This window comes from Podarcis erhardii, assembly GCF_964252035.2.
Source record: "Podarcis erhardii genome assembly, chromosome: 16".
NCBI lineage: Eukaryota > Metazoa > Chordata > Lepidosauria > Squamata > Lacertidae > Podarcis > Podarcis erhardii.
The window spans coordinates 27,468,612-27,489,962 of NC_138514.1; the positions used below are offsets into that span (position 1 = coordinate 27,468,612).

The 21,351-nt window shown below is 46.5% G+C and overlaps 1 protein-coding gene across 2 annotated transcripts in view; it reads left to right on the forward strand.

Moving 5' to 3' along the window:
• Nucleotides 1-21,351, forward strand: part of ZZEF1 (zinc finger ZZ-type and EF-hand domain containing 1) — a 74,807-nt gene that overhangs the window by 36,769 nt on the left and 16,687 nt on the right. For both annotated transcript variants that reach the window (XM_081843428.1, XM_081843429.1), the window contains exons 27-45: nucleotides 287-366; nucleotides 619-712; nucleotides 1,384-1,885; nucleotides 2,878-3,042; nucleotides 3,450-3,569; nucleotides 4,297-4,458; nucleotides 6,177-6,306; nucleotides 8,070-8,208; nucleotides 9,460-9,625; nucleotides 10,559-10,824; nucleotides 11,699-11,838; nucleotides 12,768-12,942; nucleotides 14,602-14,738; nucleotides 15,635-15,909; nucleotides 16,932-17,106; nucleotides 17,304-17,436; nucleotides 18,445-18,641; nucleotides 19,362-19,481; nucleotides 20,915-21,103. In XM_081843428.1, the coding sequence (XP_081699554.1) occupies nucleotides 287-366; nucleotides 619-712; nucleotides 1,384-1,885; nucleotides 2,878-3,042; nucleotides 3,450-3,569; nucleotides 4,297-4,458; nucleotides 6,177-6,306; nucleotides 8,070-8,208; nucleotides 9,460-9,625; nucleotides 10,559-10,824; nucleotides 11,699-11,838; nucleotides 12,768-12,942; nucleotides 14,602-14,738; nucleotides 15,635-15,909; nucleotides 16,932-17,106; nucleotides 17,304-17,436; nucleotides 18,445-18,641; nucleotides 19,362-19,481; nucleotides 20,915-21,103 (3,365 nt within the window). The remainder of the gene's footprint in view (nucleotides 1-286; nucleotides 367-618; nucleotides 713-1,383; nucleotides 1,886-2,877; nucleotides 3,043-3,449; nucleotides 3,570-4,296; nucleotides 4,459-6,176; nucleotides 6,307-8,069; nucleotides 8,209-9,459; nucleotides 9,626-10,558; nucleotides 10,825-11,698; nucleotides 11,839-12,767; nucleotides 12,943-14,601; nucleotides 14,739-15,634; nucleotides 15,910-16,931; nucleotides 17,107-17,303; nucleotides 17,437-18,444; nucleotides 18,642-19,361; nucleotides 19,482-20,914; nucleotides 21,104-21,351) is intronic.

The following is a 21,351-nucleotide window of genomic DNA, read 5'->3' on the forward strand; positions in this document are numbered from 1 at the left end:
TTTGTCAAAGTTTCTGTGAGCTGGGCAGATTGTTTCCCACTCCACCCCTACCCTCTGCGGCTATGCAGTCATCAAACATTTGATCTTCCACCTGCAGGCTGAAGTTGATCCAGTCCAGGGAGATTTTTGGCCCTCAGTTCCATTGTTCGTATAAACTGGCCCTAAGACAACCACGTTTCTTTTATTGATTTGAGGTGGTGGCAGAGGTCCACTGTGGCCTCCGCAGTTCTTTCGTTACACCTCCAAGTTGGCTTAGAAGTCTCTTCTTTTCTTCCTTTCCCCACAGTCAACAGTGGAGGCAAAACGCCTTTGGGCGAAGAGTTTGCACAAGTATATTCCCTGGCCGACGGGATCAGAATATGGATGGTAAGATTTCCTCTCTTTACCCTGGGGCCCAGGAAATGGCTACCATACAATTTCCCCCATTTGTTCCTTATTTCCTGAGTTGGTCTCAGCATTGCTGGGCAAAGAAATCCCTCTAAAAGATTATTTTAAGCATCTGAGTTCATTTAAGTAGCATCAAATGTGCTGTCCCCCTACCCCCTCCATCCACCAGGGACACCTTGGCAAATTTTGAAAGTACTTTAAATTCTTTTTAAAATATGTGTATTTCTACAGCTAGAAATGAAACAGAAGTTCCTCGTGAACCAGGGAAATGATGGGGAGGAGAAGCAGGCTGCTGAGGTGAGCGAGGTGAACCCGGAGACCCTTGGTAAGTGTCATTGTGCTTCTGCCTCTCTTTGCTCCTCTTGCTTTTCCCATGGGTGGCAGACAGCCACATCGATCAATATCACCCCCTGGCATCCGAGGCAGGAAGTGATCACACTACATTGGCTCCCAGTACATTTCTGAGCACAATTCAAAGTGTTGGTGTTGACCTTTAAAGCCCTAAACGGCCTCGGCCCAGTATACCTGAAGGAGCGTCTCCGCACCCATCGTTCAGCCCAGACACTGAGATCCAGCGCCGAGGGCCTTCTGGCGGTTCCCTCATTGCGAGAAGCAAAGCTACAGGGAACCAGGCAGAGGGCCTTCTCGGTAGTGGCGCCCGCCCTGTGGAATGCCCTCCCACCAGATGTCAAAGAGATAAACAACTACCTGACATTCAGAAGACATCTTAAGGCAGCCTTGTTCAGGGAAGTTTTTAATGTGTGATATCTTAGTGTATTTTGGGTCTTTGTGGAAGCCGCCCAGAGTGGCTGGGGAAACCCAGCCAGATGGGCGGGGTACAAATAATAAATTATTATTATTATTACAGCGAGAGCTGTCAGGTAGGCCGTGCACTTATGAAATACTTAACATTTGATCTGTTGATACGAGATGCACAGAGCAGGAGGAGCCCAGTTGCACCGCTCTCATGATGCACTTGTTGCCTTTCTATTGCAGCGCAACAGTGCATCCAGAAAAGTCACCTCTTGCTCAGTTTTCTGCCTGCACGGACCAAGGCAGAAGGCCATGACACGGATCACACAGAGGACTTTGGGCGATGCCACAGAGACCGACGTCGGAGGACGAGCTCTGTCGTCGAAGCGGATTTCCAAGCATCAGATTCTTCCCCCGTCTCTGGAGTGACTGGTTTTGTTTTCCCGGAGGCAGGTCAGGCCACAGCCTCCAGCTCAAAGAGGAAGCAGGTGCCAGACTCGCCGCAGACAGAAGTGTCTCCTGCGTCCCAAAGCAAATCCCTTGACAGTAACTTGTCGGAGCAAGAAGATGCCTTGTCCCCTCCCTCCACTCCCACTCGGAAGCCTCCATTCAGCCGCGGGAGGCTCCGGCTCCTCTCCTTCCGCTCCATGGAGGAGTCCAAGCCTGTGCCCAGCATTAAGGAGAAATACCCCATCCTGAAACACACCTTGGACTTCATTAAGGACCAATCTCTTTCTCATGAAAGGTGAGCCAGATCCAATTTTGTGCCGGTAAGAAAAACCGGACATCTCATTAAATAGAGGCTCCAGAAAAACCTCAAGGGGCGTTTGAGATTTGCTTGTTCGGCTCCTTCCTCTTGGCTTGTGGTGCTAATTGCTGAACAATAGGATACAGTGAGAGCATAAGAAGAGCCCTGCTAGATCAGTCCAATGGCCAGTCTAGTTGAGCATCCTGTTCTCACAGTGGCCAGTCAGATACGAGGAACCGCAGTATGGCACAAGGTGTGTTTTGCCTCAGAATATGTGCTCAACAGTGAATGTTTTGTGAGAAGTATTTGTTTTTGGTTCTAACACATTACATAAACTGCCTAGGGGTTACGTATATTAAACAGTACATAAAAGTATAGAAATGTATTCTTGAGTTAAGAATTCCATCCCGGTGGGCGAGTGTACGTGACAGCGTTTCTTGCTTTTGTGTATATATCAGGAAACCCTGTTATACGATGTATACAATATACGATAGACAATATCTTTATTGTCATTGTCCCATGCAGAACAATGAAATTGAAAAACTACATAAAACTACTACAAAACTGCATAAAACTACTACAAAACTACATAAAACATTCAAAAACCCCTAAAAATTCTGAAACCCCATTTTAAAATACACTATACTATAGAGACCCCTTATGCTGCGTTTAGAACCAGATTTGCATTTGCGTAGAAACTGTTTCTCAGGCGGCTAGTCCTGGCCTTTATACCTTCTTCCAGAAGGCAGAAGCTGAAAGAGATTATTTGTTATAACAAACCATAAAGCCATGTAGCGTGTTGTCATCACGTTGCTGCCAAATTTTGTCCTGCTCAATAAATACCCACCACTTGCCACTTTGTTGGGCTTCTTGACATCGCCAGTTCTCTGTTGACGGAGAAGCTCATCGGTGTGGGTTAATGCACCACCCCTTGTGCCAATGCACGAAAAGGCTTAATAGGAAAGTGTGTGTGTGTGTGTTTCTCCTAGCGTTCTGAAAGTCCTTGCTTTGAGGAAAGCTCAAGCCAAAAGCATCTTGGAAGTGCTGAAGATGATCCTCCAGTGCCTAGAATCCCTCAGCCAGCCTCACTGCTTCACCCCACCTTGCATCATCTTCCTGCTGGAACTCCTGGCTTGCCAAAAAGACTTCACAAAGTAAGACATGTGGGAAGCTGCACTTCAGGCATAGGCAGTTGTTCATTTTTAGCTCAGGTTAGCAGAGAGTGAAATGCGTCCAATCAAGCCATTGGTCCATCATTCTTAGTATGGCCTACACCTTTGATGGGGGTACCCGAGGCCAGCATATTTAATAAAAAATATTTTTTGATACGGTTAACCTGTCATACACTTAGCACTGTCATATTTTAATGGATGATCTTGGGAGTAGCTCAAGTTATGTATTCCCCCACCCCCATTCAATCCTTCGTTTTGGTTCTTCTCATTGCCCCTCTGCTCTGGTGTCAGTGCAATGGTAGATTGAAGTAGCTATGGTTGTTGGGGCTTATTACACAATGGCAGGCTTATAAAATGCAATTCAGCAGCCTATATATCTTCTTTTCCAGCTATTTTGCACACTTGGAAGGCTGTGGGGCTGAGCTGCACCGGGAAATACGGGAATCTTACTACCAGCTTCTTCTCTTTTTGGTCAACGCTCTGAAAGGATTTAACGACCTCGATGAGAAGTATGGACCTCTTTCTTTCTTTCTTTCTTTCTCTTAAAGCATACAAGATCCTTTATTTTTTTTGTAAGACTCCTTTACTCCAACCACCATGGTAATTGTCCCTGGTGTTGTGCGAAGAGTACATCCTATTGTCTGCCCATAACTTACTATCAATCAATTTTATTGCATCACTCTGAGTATCATTTATTACTTATTAAGGTATTTATATCCTGCCTTTCTTCCAAGTTGAGAGTCAAGGCAGCTCAAAACCATTAAAAACTTTATAAAACACAAAGTTACAAAAGCAAACTAATAAAACACATTTAAAACCAGCAATTTAAATGCAGTTTGCCCTGACAGCAGCCCAGTGGTCAGTCTTCGTCTGCACCTTAGTATTCAAAGGCCTGTCTGAAGAGGAAGGTCTTGCTTAGCCTGCTGGCAGAAGGATAACAAGGGGAAGGAGGAGTCAGTCTGATCTCTCTTGGGAAGGAATTCCACAGTAGGGGAGCAGCCACAGGAAAGGCTCTGTATTATGAACAAGGGAGAAAAATCAGGTTGTTTCCAATGTTGTTTCCCTCCACACTATGTGCAAATTCCATCATGTTGTCTCCTTTGGTCATAGCCCCCTTTATCCCCAAAAGGAAATTAAGGCCGTTTGTCCCTTCTCCTTCGCTTTTGCCACCTGCAACCTTGCAGCTCCTCTGTGTTTTAATTGCGCTGCCCTGGTTTGTCTTCCCTGTTCGTTTAGATCGTTGCTCCCTGCCTTGTCCTGCGTGCAGACGTCTCTCCTTCACCTCTTGGACATGGGTTGGGAGCCAAGTGACCTTTCCTTCTTTGTTGATATACAGCTGCCACACCTCCTTATCAACATGTCACGAGAGAACATAAGTACACATGACAGCATAGTTTGGTAAGTTGGGACAAGTACCTGGGTTTGTTTTGCTTTGACACTCCTATCAGTGCCGCAACAAAATGACTAGCACATTTGCAAAGCTAAGCAGGGTCTGGTATGGTTTCAAATTGAATGGGAGACCGCCTGTTGAGATTCCTGCAATGCAGGGGGTTGGACTATGTCACCCTTGGGATCCCTTCCAACTCTGATTCTTTGAAAGTCTGTGAAATAATTTTGGCTGGGAAGTCGCTTGTGCATTTGTAGGAATTGCCCAGAACTGCCTTGAGGGGATCTTGGCTGAAAGGTGGGATAGAAATCTGACGAGTGAATAAATAATGCAAAATAAAGATATTTCCCAAAGCAGTTACTGTTTCTTACAAGAACTGGCTTTCTCTAAAAAAATACAGATGCCTTGTTTTTCTTTTTCCCCTTGGTGGGGGAGCCTAGTGTTTGAAGTGTTTTGAGACTCAGATGTTTGTTGTTTGGATTAATATATCAACTGCCTGCATTGCAGGATTCCACATTTGTTCCTATGGCTCGTAGGGGCTGTGAGTTTCTGGTAGGGCTAGGCATTTGAGTAGCCCACTTTTTAAAACTTCGTTTATTAATGGCATTTGTATGCTGTTCCAGTGCAGCATAAAGTTCTCTTTGTGGTTTAACAGGAAATAATTCTAATCCCATTGGAAATGCAAATTAGGTTATAAAACCATGAAATCAAAACCTGCATCCTTGCTCCTCCAAAGTTAGAACACAGATTTAAAAACATAGAAGGTCATACTGCACCAGCTATTTAAAAGACCTGGGTGTTGCTGGAAATAAGCTGGCATTGGGCAAACCTCCCTGGGGAGGCTGTTCCATAACTCTGGTGTTAGCACCGAAAAACCCCCCCTCTTACTGGCCTCAGATAATTCAATGGGGGACACTTAGAGCAGGCAGTCCAAGGAGATTCTTTGGAAGAAGACCAAATTATTTTTAAAGCATTAATGTTAATAGGCAACCTAAAGAGGGTTAAATTGATAGGTTTAGTGCTTGTGCTAATTATGAAAACAAATGGGAGTACAGCAAGTTTTTCTGTGCCACCCATTAACAAATCCGCTCATGTGAAAGTGTGAAAAATAGTTGACTTGAGTTTAAAAAAATAGAACATAGAGATAAAACCTTAAATAGCAAAACAACAACAGAAAACAGTTTTTAGAAATGCTGGAACGTGGGGAAATGAAAAGGTCTTCCCTTGGTGCTGACAGGTTTGAGGGGGTCTGGTGAGGGCACCCCACAAACCAGGGCATTAAAGGACTCCCTCAGTGGTGCGGTGTTCTCAGGGCCCTTCCATTCTCCCTAAGTTGCAGGATCTTGTCCCTGACCATGCATTGACCTATGCTTGTTGCGTTTCTGAGATGGAGACCCTCAAAAGAGCAGCGGGACTGTAGAAGAGATATCCCTGCCCCACCCCCTCCAAGCTTCCAGGCTTGCCACTTTCTCCAGATTGAAGGGGCAGGGGCAATCCTGTGCATTAATGAAATTAATTTGCATAATTGTGGTTGACTCACTGAACAATTCTTCTCTTCGGCTCTTAATCTGGAACACCGGGGTCAGGCTGCAGTTAAGATATTGGAAGCATATTAACCTGAGGCCTCTTTTTACTTGAATCAAATGGCTTTTAATCCATTAAACATTGCAGCCCCTCTTCCCCCATTGTTTTAAGTAGAAAGCGTTTAATTTTGTGCCTTTGTTCCTAGCCAGTGGAGCGAGGAAGAGGAACTCGCAGACTACAAGCAGAACTCTGAGTGGATGGACGAGTGTCAAGAAGGAGTCTTTGAAAGCTGGTGTGACAAGATAAGCCAGGCTGATCCAGAGAAGCAGAGGAAGGTCAGTAGAATGAAAACTTTTGGTCTGGGTTTGGTGGAAGGGCTCAAGAGGTAGAGCAGGTGGAGGCAGAGCTGGTGGAGTGGGCAGGAATGGATGGGCATATTGTAGCCAGCAGGGGTTGGGGCGGCACGTACGAGAGGCCCAAGGACCCTACTCCGAGAACTGGAGATGACATTGTGGGATGGGGTAAAGGGAGGATGTATCCTGAACACAAGAAGGCAGATGGCTGACATTGGCTTTGAAGGATGCTCCTTCAAACCTGCTGAGCTATGAAGTCCACCCTGTGGCTCTGGGAGCATGCAGTCTCTCCCCCCCCCCCCATTTGGGATTCGGAAGGCATTTCTATGTTCCATTTTCCTACTACTGTACATTTTAGCTAGCTGTCAATTTTTAATTTGCCTTCTATTTTATCTATGCATTTAAATATTTATAAGATGCCTTTTGGGGTCAAATCCACCCAAGCCAGCAAATTAAAAACAACCATATAAGAACAACATTAGTATATTATCATCATTGTGAATGGAGCAGGAACCAGCAAGCCACTCCAGTATCCCTGCCAAGAAAACTCCATGGACAAAGAGTGCCTGCCGTGCTCTGGTCCATGGGGTCACGAAGAGTCGGAAACGACTAAACAACAACAATCATTGTGAAACTTTCAAAATGGGGACAGGGTCGGGAGGAGAATACCAGAAATGCATTAAAATATGTGATTCAGCTGGTTTAAAACCCTTTCACAGAGCTACTTTAATGAACCAGCAGCATGACTAAAAAAACACATTTTATTCATTGGTTGAAAACACTGATAGGCGGATGGAGTTGGGAACTCAGAATGTGCCTGCTAGGTACTTCTAAGTTCCAAAATATTGCTCACTCACAGGATAGCTTTGAATCTGGGGGTGCGGGGAGTGTGTAACCAGCTTTGTTTGTACCTGGAAGAGTTGTATATGCTCATGATACTACTTCAAAATATTACTGTAGGCTGCACCTGAATTGGCTCTTAGAAGCAGAAGCCTCCTTGGGGCTGAAACCAAGTTCTCTCTTGGCATTAATTGAGAGCGCTGTTTGTGCAGAGAGAGAGAGCAAAACTCCGAGAAGCAATTCTGCACCCATCTGCTTTCTTTCCAAAGCCCTCCAGGCTTTGCAAAACTCATGTTCTTCCCACCTGATGTTTCCCTGTGATGGGCTTTCTTCCCAGTTCCTGTTCCATTATCTAGAGCAGGCATGTCCAACTCCCAGGAGACAGCGATCTACTCCCACTATAAAATAACTGGCAGTGATCTACCCATTGGATTTTTGGGGAGGAAGACCCAAAGGTTGTTGTGTTTCTTTGGGCAAGGAAGACCCAAAGCTTTTTTACCTTTTTTGGGGGGTGGGACGATCAACCAAGGGTGCCCCGTGATCGAGCTGTCGGAAATGCCTGATCTAGAGGCATTGTAGCTTGCATGCAATTAATTTTCTTGTATATTCTGATGTGGACTGACCTGATGCTGCACCTCCTGAAGTTAATTGTGGCTTGGAACACAATTACCTCTCGGATTTTGCACTTCTCTGGATTTTGCAGTACTGTTCAAAGCTCAAAGACAAAGCAAAATGTTCATTAAAAATATGCATTTAAGAATAACTCTACAATTCAGTGGTTTCTATCAGAAATATATTGATCTGCCCATGCTACAGATGATGGCAGAGCCAAGATGGTGGCATTTTATTGTTTAAAGTTTACTGCAAAGCAAGCCCGTGAAAAGCATTTCCATGTCTCGTTCCAGATGCACATGTTCATTGCCCGCTACTGTGACCTGTTACACGTGGACATATCCTGTGACGGGTGCGATGAGATCGCTCCTTGGCATCGTTACCGCTGCTTGCAGTGCAACGACATGGATCTTTGCAAAACGTGCTTTTTGGGTAAGCCGGCTGGCCAGAAATGGCATCGTTTCTTCTTCAAAGGGGATGCTCAGTTTTTTGTAGTTTAACATCTTTCTTTTCCTTTTTTTTAAAAAAAGTAGACATCAAAGGAGATCCTTTTGCATTAACTTTTTTTAAAAATGGCACCAATTTTCTGAATTTTGAAACAGGCAATATTGTCCACACAAGAAAAAGGAGGGGTATGGTGTAAAACATGGAAATACTATAATTTGCAAGTAGTGGTGTGTATGTGTATAGATGGATTGATGTTATGTGGATTCCCAGCACATTCATCAACTACTACTGGCCTGTTTTCCCAGCAGAGAAAAGGGACTTCAAGTTATCTACTGCCTTCTTTTCCCTTCACACTCTCTCTCTCTCTCTCCTCTTTCTATTTTTGGGGGCAAGAATGGGGAACCTGCAGCCCTCTAGCTATTCTCTAAACTCCCAACTCACATCAACCCAAGCTTATTTGTGTTTTGGGGCAGTGATAAGGAAGCTGTGGCCCTCCAGATGTTGCTGGACTACAACTCCCATCATCCCTGACCCTTGGCCATACAGGCTGGGGCTGATGGAAGCTGCATTCTAGCGATATCTGGAGGGCCACCGGCTCCCCATTTCTCTGCTCCAAGCGGACCCGGAAGTGTCAAAGACAGGCTTTGAACTGGAGCCTTGGCCTCCCCATTTCTCACTTCAGGTGATAAGTCGTGATACTTAAATGGAACCTCCATGGCCCAAAGCAGTAAACTTCAGAATACCAGACGCAGTGGAGAAGAAGTGCTTTTCCGTCTCTCACAAGTTTCCCAGAGACTCCCAATGGGCTGCTGATGGAACCTAAATGTGTCTTTGGTCACATCCAGCAAGGCATTTTCCATGCAAGCAAAACATCTCAATTTTTTGCCATTCAAAAGTCTTACCAGCAAGGACTTTGAACCTTCTGGCTCTTGGCCCATGCAAAGACACTGAGTGTGCACCCCAAAGGGTCATTTTTAAGCCTGTTTAAGAAAGAGAAATCGGAACATATCAGCCTTTGCCAACCTGGTGCCCTCCAGATGTTTGGCATTACAGCTTACACCCCCATGTGCTGGCTGAGGCTGATGGGAGCTGTAGTCCAAAACATCTGGAAGGTACTAGGCAGCAGAGGCTGAGGAAACGGCTTTATTCAACACTTCTGCTGCAAGAGTGGTGTAGAGATTGAATGAACGGTGGCTGCTTTGAACACCCGTTGCTGTCCCTTTGCATCCCATGTAGGCGGAGTGAGACCCGAAGGCCACGAGGCGAACCACGACATGGTCAATATGGAATATGCCTGCGACCACTGCCAGGGCATTATCGTTGGGCAGCGCATGAACTGCAACGTGTGCGAAGATTTTGACCTTTGCTTTGGGTGTTACTCCGCCAAGAAGTACTCTGAGAGGTACTGTGCCTTCACAACCTTCTGAATCTTAACGGGATCACGCTTGGGAATTGGGCACCCCTACTTTGGGACATGGGTGGCGCTGTGGGTTAAACAACAGAGCCTAGGACTTGCCGATCAGAAGGTCGGCGGTTCGAATCCCCGCGACGGGGTGAGCTTCTGTTGCTCGGTCCCTGCTCCTGCCAACCTAGCAGTTCAAAAGCACGTCAAAGTGCAAGTAGATAAATAGATACCACTCCAGCGGGAAGGTAAACGGCGTTTCCATGTGCTGCTCTGATTCACCAGAAGCGGCTTAGTCATGCTGGCCACATGACCCGGAAGCTGTACGCCGGCTCGCTCGGCCAATAAATCGAGATGAGCGCCGCAGCCCCAGAGTCGGCCAGAACTGGACCTAATGGTCAGGGGTCCCTTTACCTTTCCCTTTACTTTTTGGCATTATCGGTGGAGGGGTGGGGGCAAATCCTGGCTAATCCGCAGGTGCAATTTGCTCAGCACTTCTCCCAATCTAGCTTGAGTCAGGGGTGGGGAGCCCACACGCTTGCCGGGTGTACCTGGTTTCTTTTATGAACACCCCGCCCCTGAACCTACTAATCTGACACATTAGGAATAGGGTACCTCTACATCCTTGCCCTATGAATTTGTTTCCAGTGCCAGGAACTGTGCAGATCCCATATGGATGGAGCAGTACTTTTGAGGGGGTTGGGAGCATACGAGGATTGTATGTTGTAAGCATTTTCAGAAAATAAGCAAGAAAGAAGATGACAGTCCAGGTTGCAGAGACTTGTATTGTGCTCGTGTGCCCCGCAGAGCACAACCCCGCTTTGCGCCTAGAGGCAGTCACATGCACCCTGCCGACATTTTTCTAGTAGCAGTGCCAGCCATCCCATCGTAACGAGAAGTTCTGCTTTTCTTCCCCCCTCCCCTCCATTTTAGCCACCTGCCCACCCACAGCGTCACAGTGCACCCAATGATGACCATCCGGATCAGTGACCGCCATCGGCTCATCCAGCCCTACCTTCACAACTACTCTTGGTTGCTGTTCTCCGCTCTGGCTCTCTACAGCGCCGACTTGTCAAGCGGCAAGCAAGGGGATGGCGAGGAGGCGCTTGACCCCCAGGTCGTCGCCCACGCCAGGGCCCTGCAGCAGCAGTGCATCCAGCTGATTGGGGACTGCCTGGTGAAAGTGCAGCATGGGAAAGGTGAAGGACATGGGCATGGCTGCTCAGACCCAGAGCAGAGCATCGGTGGGAGTGGGGGACGACACATTGCTTATCCCAGGCATAGTTTCTGCCCACGTGCTAAGGCCTGTTGCTTTGATATAAAGCTGTAAGGTAGGAGTGGGGAGCCTTTGTCCCTCTGGTTGTTACTGAACTACAACTCCCCTCATCCGTGGCCACTGTTCATGCCTGCTGAGGCTGATGGGAAGTGTAGTTCAGCAGCGTAGGGAGGACTGGGGGATCCTTGCGCACTGCCATAAGGTCTGCATCTGAATTCCATTTCAGGATGGAGATTGCAGAGGTTAACTTTTTGCATCGGTGGGATGCTTTATTGTAGGAGTGTTGGTTTTTTGCCGGTGTATGTGTTTTTTGATTAAAATATTGTAAGTCACTTTGAGTTGCCATAGAAAAAAAGTGGCTAAGAAATTTAAATAATAAAGGATTAGGGGGTTGTTGGGACACCCTCTTCCAGCATTTAAAACCCCCGCGGTCAAAACACGTTGTACCTGCACTGCTCTTTTTGCTAAACTACTCTCTACCCAGTGTGGACTGTTCAGGCCATAAGGCTGCCTTTCCCCATCCCTGGTGGCTAGGGAATAGGATAATTTGGAAGGGAGGCTTTCAGCAGTGGCAGTAAACCCCATATGAGCTGGTCTGGATTCTTGAACACTGCTGAGGGGTGAGGGAGACCCAGAGTTCATTTTCTTAACCCTCAGGTTCCTGAACTTGCTCTAATTATGATGAGAGTTGGATTTATTTCCTGCTTTTCCTCTACCCTCACCCCTGTACGCATTTAGGATCTGGTCCATTCATGTTCTGCTTTTGGATCATCTTATCTTCCTTCCCCCACACCCAGGTTTGAAAAGCCTCGCTCTGCTCTGCATGTTGCCAGAAAGTGAATCTTTACCTGAAAAGGGGATACTATCAATTGAAAATTCCACAGACGGTACTAGTGAGAGAGCCATGGAAACATCTGCATCTTTCACCCACTGCAACGTAAATATATATCTTTAAAAATGCTTCAATGTAAATGAAAGAGGCTTCAAACTGGTCCCTATTTTGGTGTCGCTTTTTATGATTCTCTGCAGCTATAATGACTGCCTATACCAACTTCTGTGTACATGGTACCTTCCAGATGTTTTGGACTACAACTCTCTTCAGCCCCAGCATCCTTTGGCCATGCTGGCTTGGTCTGCTGTGAGTTATAAACCAAAACAGCTGTAGGATATACCGGGTAGGCAAAAGCTGCCCTGCACTGCAGATTTTTGCAGCTTATAAGCAGATAAGGCAGAACAGGAGGGTGTTGACTCCTGTTTTCTAGAAGGTGGGAGTGAGCTCCACATTCACAGCAAACGATTAACAGTGGTATACCTTCACATGTGAATATTGTTATTGATGAAGAATCCTATTTTAGTTAACAAAGAGACATGAGAGGTGGGTGGAATGAATGATGGCTTCCCAGGGCCTGAATCTGACTTCACCTTGGTTTTGTGTATTTGTGGTAATTTCAGGCTGATAGCTAATAGTTCAAAAGTGTAGAAATCGAAGGTCTCATCTCATGAGGAACATGGCAAGCGCACCCATTCATTGAGCACACACGTCCTCTTTCCCGCACACCTACACTGCCAATCACCACCACCCACTCCCTTCGCTTGTCAGCTGGGGAGTTTCCTCCATCCCAGGAAGGATGGAGTACAGCCTTATCAAATTCCTTATGCTCTGGAAGTTAGGGACCCATCTGGATCAGGACTCAGTGGAAACAAATCCCTCTGGCTGAGGGGGGAGAACCTTCTTAAGGCAGCCCAATTTGGTGAAGTTGAAACCTGCAGGTGCTCCACCCTGCTATTTGTTTTAGCTTTTGACAAGTCAGGCTTGCCAACTGCATAAGAGCACTGTTGCAATTTTCACCTCTCCTTTATTCGTAGGGGAATGGAAACACTGATGAAATCCAGGCCTCTGCAGATACCGAACAAGCGCAGAAAGTGAAAACGGAGGGCAAGCCCTCCAACGGCCTTCCACTGAAGAAAGAGGTGGTAACACAAGAGAGAGAGAAGCTTGACCTTAATTCAGATTTTCAAGCGAAGGAATCTATATCTGCAGGTAAAGATTACTTCCTTTTTGGTTCCTGGAATTACAAGTCACTACTCTGTTTTTAAATGTCTTTCTCCTTTATCATTTGAACATGTTTCTTCTAAGTTGGTGGCTCTGTCATTGTTTGGCATCAAAATTACTCTGCGCCTGCAGCTGGTAATAACATGTAGTCGATAGTAATCATTTTTAAATTGCCTAAAATGTACCAAGTGCCTTTCAAGACACCCTAGCCAGCAGCCTTACAAACTATATTTATCTTAAATGTGGAGAAATGAGTTGGTGGAAGGAGAGGGAAAAATTTCTGAGCAGAGGTTTATGCATGTTCAGAGAACTTAATAGAGGAAAGGTAAGTGCTAGTCATAGTTTACCAATATGAACATTGAGTAAGCCTTGATTAGCACTAAACTGCAAATAGGAAGTGATGCTGTGCTTGGGAGTGCAGGTGGCTTGGAGGACTGGCTAAATTGAGGCTAGATGCTTCGAAGAAGTGCTGCTTCACACCATGCATTGCACCAACTTAGAGGACTTTTAAAGGGGTTATTATTATTATTATTATTATTTATTAAATTTGTAGCCCGCCTTGCATCCGAAGATCACAACATAAACATACAAAACGAGAACACAAAATACATAATAAGAACAAGAACAAATCAAAAACCACCACCACCCTCCTACAAACATGTTTAGAAGGACATAGAATGTTAATCAGACAAAGGCTTAGTTATAAGAAACAACCACTTTTGCCTGGTGCCTAAAGCTGTATAATGAAGATGCCAGGTGAGGTTCCCTGGGGAGAGCAGTCCATTAGTGGGGAGCCACACTCTGGGCCTCTTTTGGGGGAGACACAAGAAGGCTCTCAGGTGATGATCACAGGGTCTGGGTTGGTTCATATGGGGAGAGGTGGTATAACGCGTGGCAGTAATCTGGCTTACGAGGTTACCAGAGCATAGGCAACAGAAGTTAGGCTATCCCTGTCCAGATAGTGGCACCGCGGGACTACCAGTCGAAGCTGATGCCACCTGAGCTTCCAGCGACAGCAAAGGAGTACCCCTAAGCTATGTACCTGCTCCTTCAGATGGAATGTAAGCCCATCAAGGGCAGGCCACCTCTCATCCATTCTTTCTAGGGAACCACCCACTAACAGTGGCCCAGTCTTACTTGGATTGAGCTTCGGTTTGTTGGCTCCGATCCAGTCTATTGCCAAGGCAAGAGAAGGGTCTAGCACATCCATTGCCTCACCTGCAGATATAAAGGAGAAGTAGAGCTGTGTGACACCAGCATACTGCTGACAGTGTACTCAAAGATCAATCCATGGCTGTATCCTCAGTGATCTGAGACATGCCTCTAAATACCATCTGTTGGTGATTAACCATGATCTACTCATTTACTGCGAGGGGCTTCCCAGGGGCATCTGGTTGGTTGCTGTAGGAAACAGGACTCTTGGACCGGATGGTCCTCTGGTCTGATCTTGCAGGGCATAAGGAAATATAAGGAAAGTTAAAGATAACCACGGTTATCACATTGCAGATGCAATGCTGCACCATGGTCAGCGCCGAAAGCGAGAGAAAGTCAAGCACGTGGAGGGAGCACACTGTGAACCTGCTACCTCAACAGTAATGACAATTCTGCAATTTGGAGAAATTTATGTTGCTTTCTTTTGTTTTGCAGATGCTGAAGTTGCCGACATTTTGACTCCATGCCGAGCTGAAGCGAAGGCAATGCCCAGCCAAGAGGAGATATTTGCCGAGTGCTCCCAGAAGAGGATTCTTGGGTTGCTGGCTGCCATGTTGCCTCGCTTGAAATCAGTAAGAATCTGCACAAACTGGGTGAAGGGAAGCCAGGGAGTTTCTGGGTGGCAAGAAGATGGAAGTGGGTAAAGCAGCTGGAGGAGAAGAGGGCAGAGGCTTGACAAAGAACTGGGCGGTGGGGATGTCCTTTTCCCATCCTTGGGACCCCATCAAACCACCTGAACCTGCAACTGGGTGTGGAGAGTGCAGCTGACTGCTGAATGGGACAGCCTGAGGCTGATCCATCCACCCTGGGCCTGCTCGTAAAAAGCAGAGGTGAATAAACAGCTGGATAGACAGCCCACCTTGGATGAAGGCAGGAAACAGACTGAGTGAGGACAGGAAAGAGCTATGTGCTCTTGACTCAGAACATTTCTTGCCTTGAAGGCCAGGTGTTGATTTGACACCCATTACAAAGACATTTGTTTTGGGACACGGGTAGTGCTGTGGGTTAAACCACAGAGCCTAGGACTTGCCGATCAGAAGGTCAGTGGTTTGAATCCCCACGACGGGGTGAGCTCCCGTTGCTCGGTCCCAGCTCCTGCCAACCTAGCAGTTTGAAAGCACGTCAAAGTGCAAGAAGATAAATAGGTACCGCTACGGCGGGAAGATAAACGGTGTTTCCGTGCGCTGCTCTGGTTCACCAGAAGTGGCTTAGTCCTGCTGGCCACATAACGCGGAAGCTGTACACTGGCTCCCTCGGCCAATAAAGCGAGATGAGCACCACAACCCCAGAGTTGGCCACGACTGGACCTAATGGTCAGGGGTCCCTTTACCTTTACCTTACAAACACATTTCAGGTGAGACCAGCAGTCCATTCCCAGCTGGAATTAGGCAAAAACTGGAAACGGAGAAAAGGAGTGAAGCACATCCCCAGTCCTCTGATTTCCTGCCCCCTTCTCCCCTCTCTGCAGGACTCGACGATGTCTCTGATGAACCTGGACCAGATCCTCCCGCTCATGTTTCAAGTTGTGATCTCAAATGCCGGCCATTTGAATGAAACCTACCACTTAACCCTGGGGCTCCTGGGCCAGTTGATTCGGAGGCTGATGCCTGCAGAAGTAGATGCTGCCGTGACCACGGTCCTCTCGGCCAAGCACGGCCTCGTTGCTGCTGATGGGTCCTCTGTGCCAGAAGGATGGAAGACGACCCATCTCCTCTTCAGCTTGGGAGCAGTTTGCCTGGACAGGTACATAGAAAAAAGTTTTCCTCTGCCTAATCCTGGAATAGGGAATGGTAGGTGGGCAGAAGTTATTGCAGGCGGTCTCCCCGCCTGCAAGAGCCAGTGCAAGACACCCCCACACCCCCATGGACTGCGGCACTGGGCAAGCACAGGATCCACTGAGTCCCTAGCTGGCCCTGCTGTTGTCGTATCACTACAGTGGGCCTGATCCAGGCCTCTTTGCTGCACCAGCCTGGACTCTGGCATAGTGAGGGGGCATTTACCCGTCCCCATTCCATCCTGGCAACATGAGCTGGTTAGTGGAAGCTGTTACGGTTTGTGGTTCAGCTTTGTAGGTCTTCAGAAGGTGATGGTTTTACCCTGCAGCAGTGAGCAGTACCCCCTCACCCCAGGGGTGGTGGAATTAGCAAGGTGGTGGCAGAGATGGCATTGGAGGTGGGGCTAGAGGCTGAAGTGTAACACCTTCTACTGCTCTTGATTGCTTTCAAAGCTATAGTCACGTTTCTTTGTATTTGTGGTTCTGAGTTTTCACAAGATATCTCATTATCGGTAATAGCTGGATCTAGTTCATCAGTTTTGTTGAATTAATTAAATAGTTTTGATTGGATTTTGAATGAATGTGCAGTTTATCATTACTGTTTTGAATTTTTTGGTGTTATTATCATCCTTAGCGGGCTGTGTAAACGACTACAGTATTCTGAATAATGCTTTTTATTGGGCAGGAGGCAGTGGGGATGAGTTTGTGGACCCATGGAGGGGGCAGTAGCCCAAAAAGATTTGGGGACCACTGCCCTAGAGTGTACCAAACATGCTGTTTCTATGGGGGGAGGCCAGCTGTCATTTCCAAGAAAGTTTGTCCACCCTTGATTAAGGAATCTCTGCTAAGTATCAGAGGGAAGCGTGCCTTTGCTTGATCATTGGAGTCATTTGTCGTTTTGGAAACCTCACTGGTGCATGAATAGCGCACACAGACACACAGCTAAATGGGCTGCTCAGGCTAAGAAAACCCCAAACTTTTTGTTTTTCAGCCGTGTAGGCCTCGACTGGGCATGCACTATGGCCGACATCCTCCGAGCCCTGAACGCCTCTGCACAATGGCACAGTGTGATTGCTGCGTTCACAGACCACTGCATCAAGCAGCTGCCCTTCCAGCTGAAACACACCAACATCTTTACCTTGCTGGTACTTGTAGGCTTTCCAGAGGTGAGTGTGTTGAGCTTTAGAGCACTGCCGCTGCGGAACCATTTCCCAGGGAGCGCTGCCACAATTGCAACAACGACAACAACAAAAATGCATTTTGCTAGGGCAGGGGAGGATGCATAAAAGTTAGTCGTGGTCAGTCCTTGCCTGGAGTTTGACCTCCTCTCTGCTCTCTTTCTTTCTCTCTCCGCTGCCTACAGGTCTTGTGCATGGGGACCCGGTCTGTGTATATCGACAACGCAAATGAGGCCCACAACGTGATCATCCTCAAGCACTTCACAGAGAAGAACAGGGCGGTGGTTGTGGACATGAAAACACGGAAGAGAAAAGCAGGTTCTACACCTCTTCCTTTCATCTTAATCTCAGCATGATCCCCCTTTCTTGCACCACTTGGTTTTGCTCTTAGCTGCCTTCACAGTCACAAGGGCTAGAACACTCACTTTTTTTCTTTTTTAAAGAAGTGACTTGTGTTAGTTGGTTAACAAATGAATGAATTGTTTTACTTCCTTCACACAGAAATTTCTGCCTTGCCCTTCTGGTGTCCTTTTGCCATTCAGGGCAACAGTTTAAAATCACAACACCACAACAACATATTAAAATGCAAACAGTAAAAACAAATGCAACACCCAGGTTGGTGTTCAACTTAAGCTTTACTCAGAATAGACTTGTTGAAATTAATGGCTGTAATGAGGTCACGTTCATTTCAATGGGTCTGCTGTGAATGGAACTTAGTTGCATACCACCACCCCGCAAATAAAATGCACATCATTAAAAATCCATATAAAGGCATAGATTCCAGAGATCACAGGTAAAAATGACCTTGGCAGGCAGAAGGAATCAAAATGTTTGAATGAATGAATGAGAGTGATGGCCACACAACACGAAGACTGTTGTGGAACCCCATGAATCCTATTTTCTTTTATTATTTCTAAGGCAGTTCATTTTTCACTGTTGCGGGAAATTAATTGGATGGGATTTGAGAATGGGTTTCAGGTGTTTGGTTCTTTGAACGCATCACCATTTTTATGCATTACTTTTCTAGACAGAAGCTCAGAGGTGGCTGCTTAAACAGTGGCACGTTTGGCAAAATAAATGCTGCGGCACCACAAAATCTCTATATTCTACCTTGCTGCCTGCATTGGGGTTATTTTGATGCACAATCAGCGTCCCACTTTTATGTATACCTGATTTTGTTTATTTTTTAAGCAAATAGAATTGATGTTTGGGTTGATGCTCTCCGTGGAACACTTGGGGTGTTAGGTCAAGGTTGGCCCCAGTACTGAACCAGGCCATGATCCCCAGCAGAGACCTGCACAGTTACCTCTTTCCTCTGCTTTCTAGTGAAAGACCTCCAGCTGGTTCAGCCGTGCGGAGAAGCCGATGACGAGTCTCGGTGCCAGTTGCGGCAGTACCTCCAGCACTTTGTGTTCATCACCAGCCATCTCCTCCAGACCAGCATCAACAGCAGCTTTGCAGAGGCTGTGGAAGCAACCTGGGTCTTATCTCTTGCCCTGAAGGGGCTATACAGGACGCTTAAGGTACAGTATAGCCTGGCAGGTACTATGTGCGGTGGATCTAGGCAGCGAAGCCAGTGGTCTTCACTACACCTTATTTATTTAGAGCAGGGTTTTGCCAGCTGTTGTTGGACTACAACTCCCATCATCCCCGACCACTGGTCCTGCCAGCTAGGGATGGTGGGAGTTGTAGTCCAGCAAAGGTTGGAGACCCAAGTTTGGGAAACCCTGGTTTAGAGCATTAGGATCCCGCACTCTTCAGCTGAAAAGGCTCCCAGAGTGGCTTGCAGACAAGCCATTAAAACTAAATGCCCCCTGCCCTCCGGCTTACAGTTCTAAAAAGAGATAACATAGCACACAAGGGGAAAGGAACGGGGAGGGAAGAGGGGGAAACAAACGTGAAATCCGTTTGACTTTGGAAGTGGCCTGTAGAAGAAAGCAGAACGGTGCCAACCCCAGTTCAAAGAAACAAGGGGGCAAACCTCAGAAAAAGGTGCTGGAAGAAGATTTGCATTATTCCTGGTCGCTCCCTATTTCTTCATGCGCCCAATGCCTTTTGAATATGATATTGTTCAGAGGCAGGAATAAAAAGCGGTTCAGAGAGTATAATTCAAGCAGCCAAGTATAAGGTTTAAGATGTAAAGATTACACGAAAGCCACATCAGGCAAGCAGTTTTCCATCTGGGCTGTGATACATCTGGTTTCAACAGGTTTTTCTTCTCTTTTCTCCCCTGCCTTTGGCAGATGCATCCCTTTGAAGAAATTTCCACCGCCTTCCTTCAGACGGGTCTGCTTAAATTGCTGGTGAAGAAGTGCAGCAAAGGAACAGGCTTCAGTAAGACCTGGCTTCTCCGAGACTTGGAGGTAATGCAGGAGCTTCTCCAAGTTGGCGGGGCTGCTGATCCCCTGCGTCTGAAACGATTCCTTTTGCTCACCTGCGGTAGCTCTTTCCAGTCCTCCAGGGGTGTAGAGGAGATCCTTGCACCGACCTTGTCTTCCTCTTGTGACCTTTCATGCATCAGTTATGGAGGTCTGGAGGGGAGACTCTTAACTGTGTTCATTTTGAGCCTTATTTTGAACACCTAAACAGGACTAATTCCTCTTGAGCCTCCTGCCAGTCATTTCATATATTTTTTTTTTAAAAAATACATTTTTATTTCCCATTTTCCCATTTTACATTATTCAACAATAAATATAAATCACACACAAATCCAGTAATGTTTTCTTCGATTTCCCTCCCTCCTCTTCTGCAGTTTCTTACTTTTCTATAAGATTCTCTTACTGCATATCTTAATTTATCCTTTTTACCCATTTATCTGTTTTTAATTCCCTTAAAATCCTTACTGCTCGTGTTTATATCAATCCTGCTAATGTTTTTAATTGTTTACAGGCTGCTTTCATATATTCAATAAATTTCCCCCATTCTGCTACAAAGAGTTTATCATCCTGATCTCTTAATCTTCTGCTAAGTTTTGCCATCCCTGCTTATTCCATCAATTCATCTCTTTTGGGGGTCAGTTCCTCTTTCCAGTTTTGTGCATATATCATTTGGGCAGCCATGGTAGCATAGATAAATAGTTCTTTCTGATCTTAGTTATTTTAAGCATTCCCCCCCCCCCCCGTTCATTATAAATCATTTCCCAGAAGGCTTTTGCAACCTTACAGGACCACCACATGTGAAAAAGTACCCTCTTCCAACATACATTGGATTTAGACTTACACATTTCTGCCAGTTTGCTAGGCATCAAATACCATCTATACATCAGCTTCATGTGGTTTTCTTTTAATGCGTAAGCATGCTATAAATTTTAAATCTCCTTTCCAAAGACTTTCCCACGCTGCCATATCAACATAATAACCTATATCTCCTGCCAGTCCTTTCAGACAGTGCTAAGCTGGGTGGGCCTAACTCTGTACAGGGCAGCCACATATGTTGCATTGATTCAGATATTGACTGCAATTGCAGTCAGGCATTTATACCCCCATCCTTAGCCAAAAAGGCTCTGTAGCACCCGTCACCAGGCTGGTGCCTTCCATATTTTTTGGACCACGACTCCGATCAGATATGGCTATGCTGGCTGGGATGTATCAGGAAGTTTTTAATGTTTGACATTTCCTCCCCCCCCCCCCCCATTTGCTGGAAACCACCTAGAGTGGAAAGGTTTAAAAATTGTTGTTGTTGTTGGAGCTGAAGTCCCAAACATCTGGAAGGTATCAGGTTGACGAAGGTCAGCCTACAGGTTGTGTGGCCTGGTTAGTCTGCCACCGACATTCAAGTTGCATTTTGTCTCTTGCAGATCTTGTCAATCATGCTTTACTCATCGAAAAAGGAGATAAGCTCCCTGGCGGAGCACAAGAGCCCAGACCTTGGTGAAAGGGACCAGGATCAAGCATTGGATCAGTCTGCTGTCACTCCCACGGATGCTGACCAGAACAGGCTCGATCCACTGGAGGGCTTGGATGAAACCACCAAAATATGCTTCCTGGTACGCTTTTGACATTTATCTAGCAACAGGCAAGAATCTCAGAATTGTAGAGTCGGAAGGGGCCACAAGGGTCATCTAGTCCGACCCCCCAGCAATGCAGAAATCTTTTGCCCAATGTGGGGCTCGAACCCACAACCCTCAGATTAAGAGTCACGTGCTCTCCCAACTGAGCTAGCCCAGGCCACCAAGCAGCACAGTATGTTAGCTCACATTGCACAGATCGGGTCTTATTTCGAGGGTGGGGAACT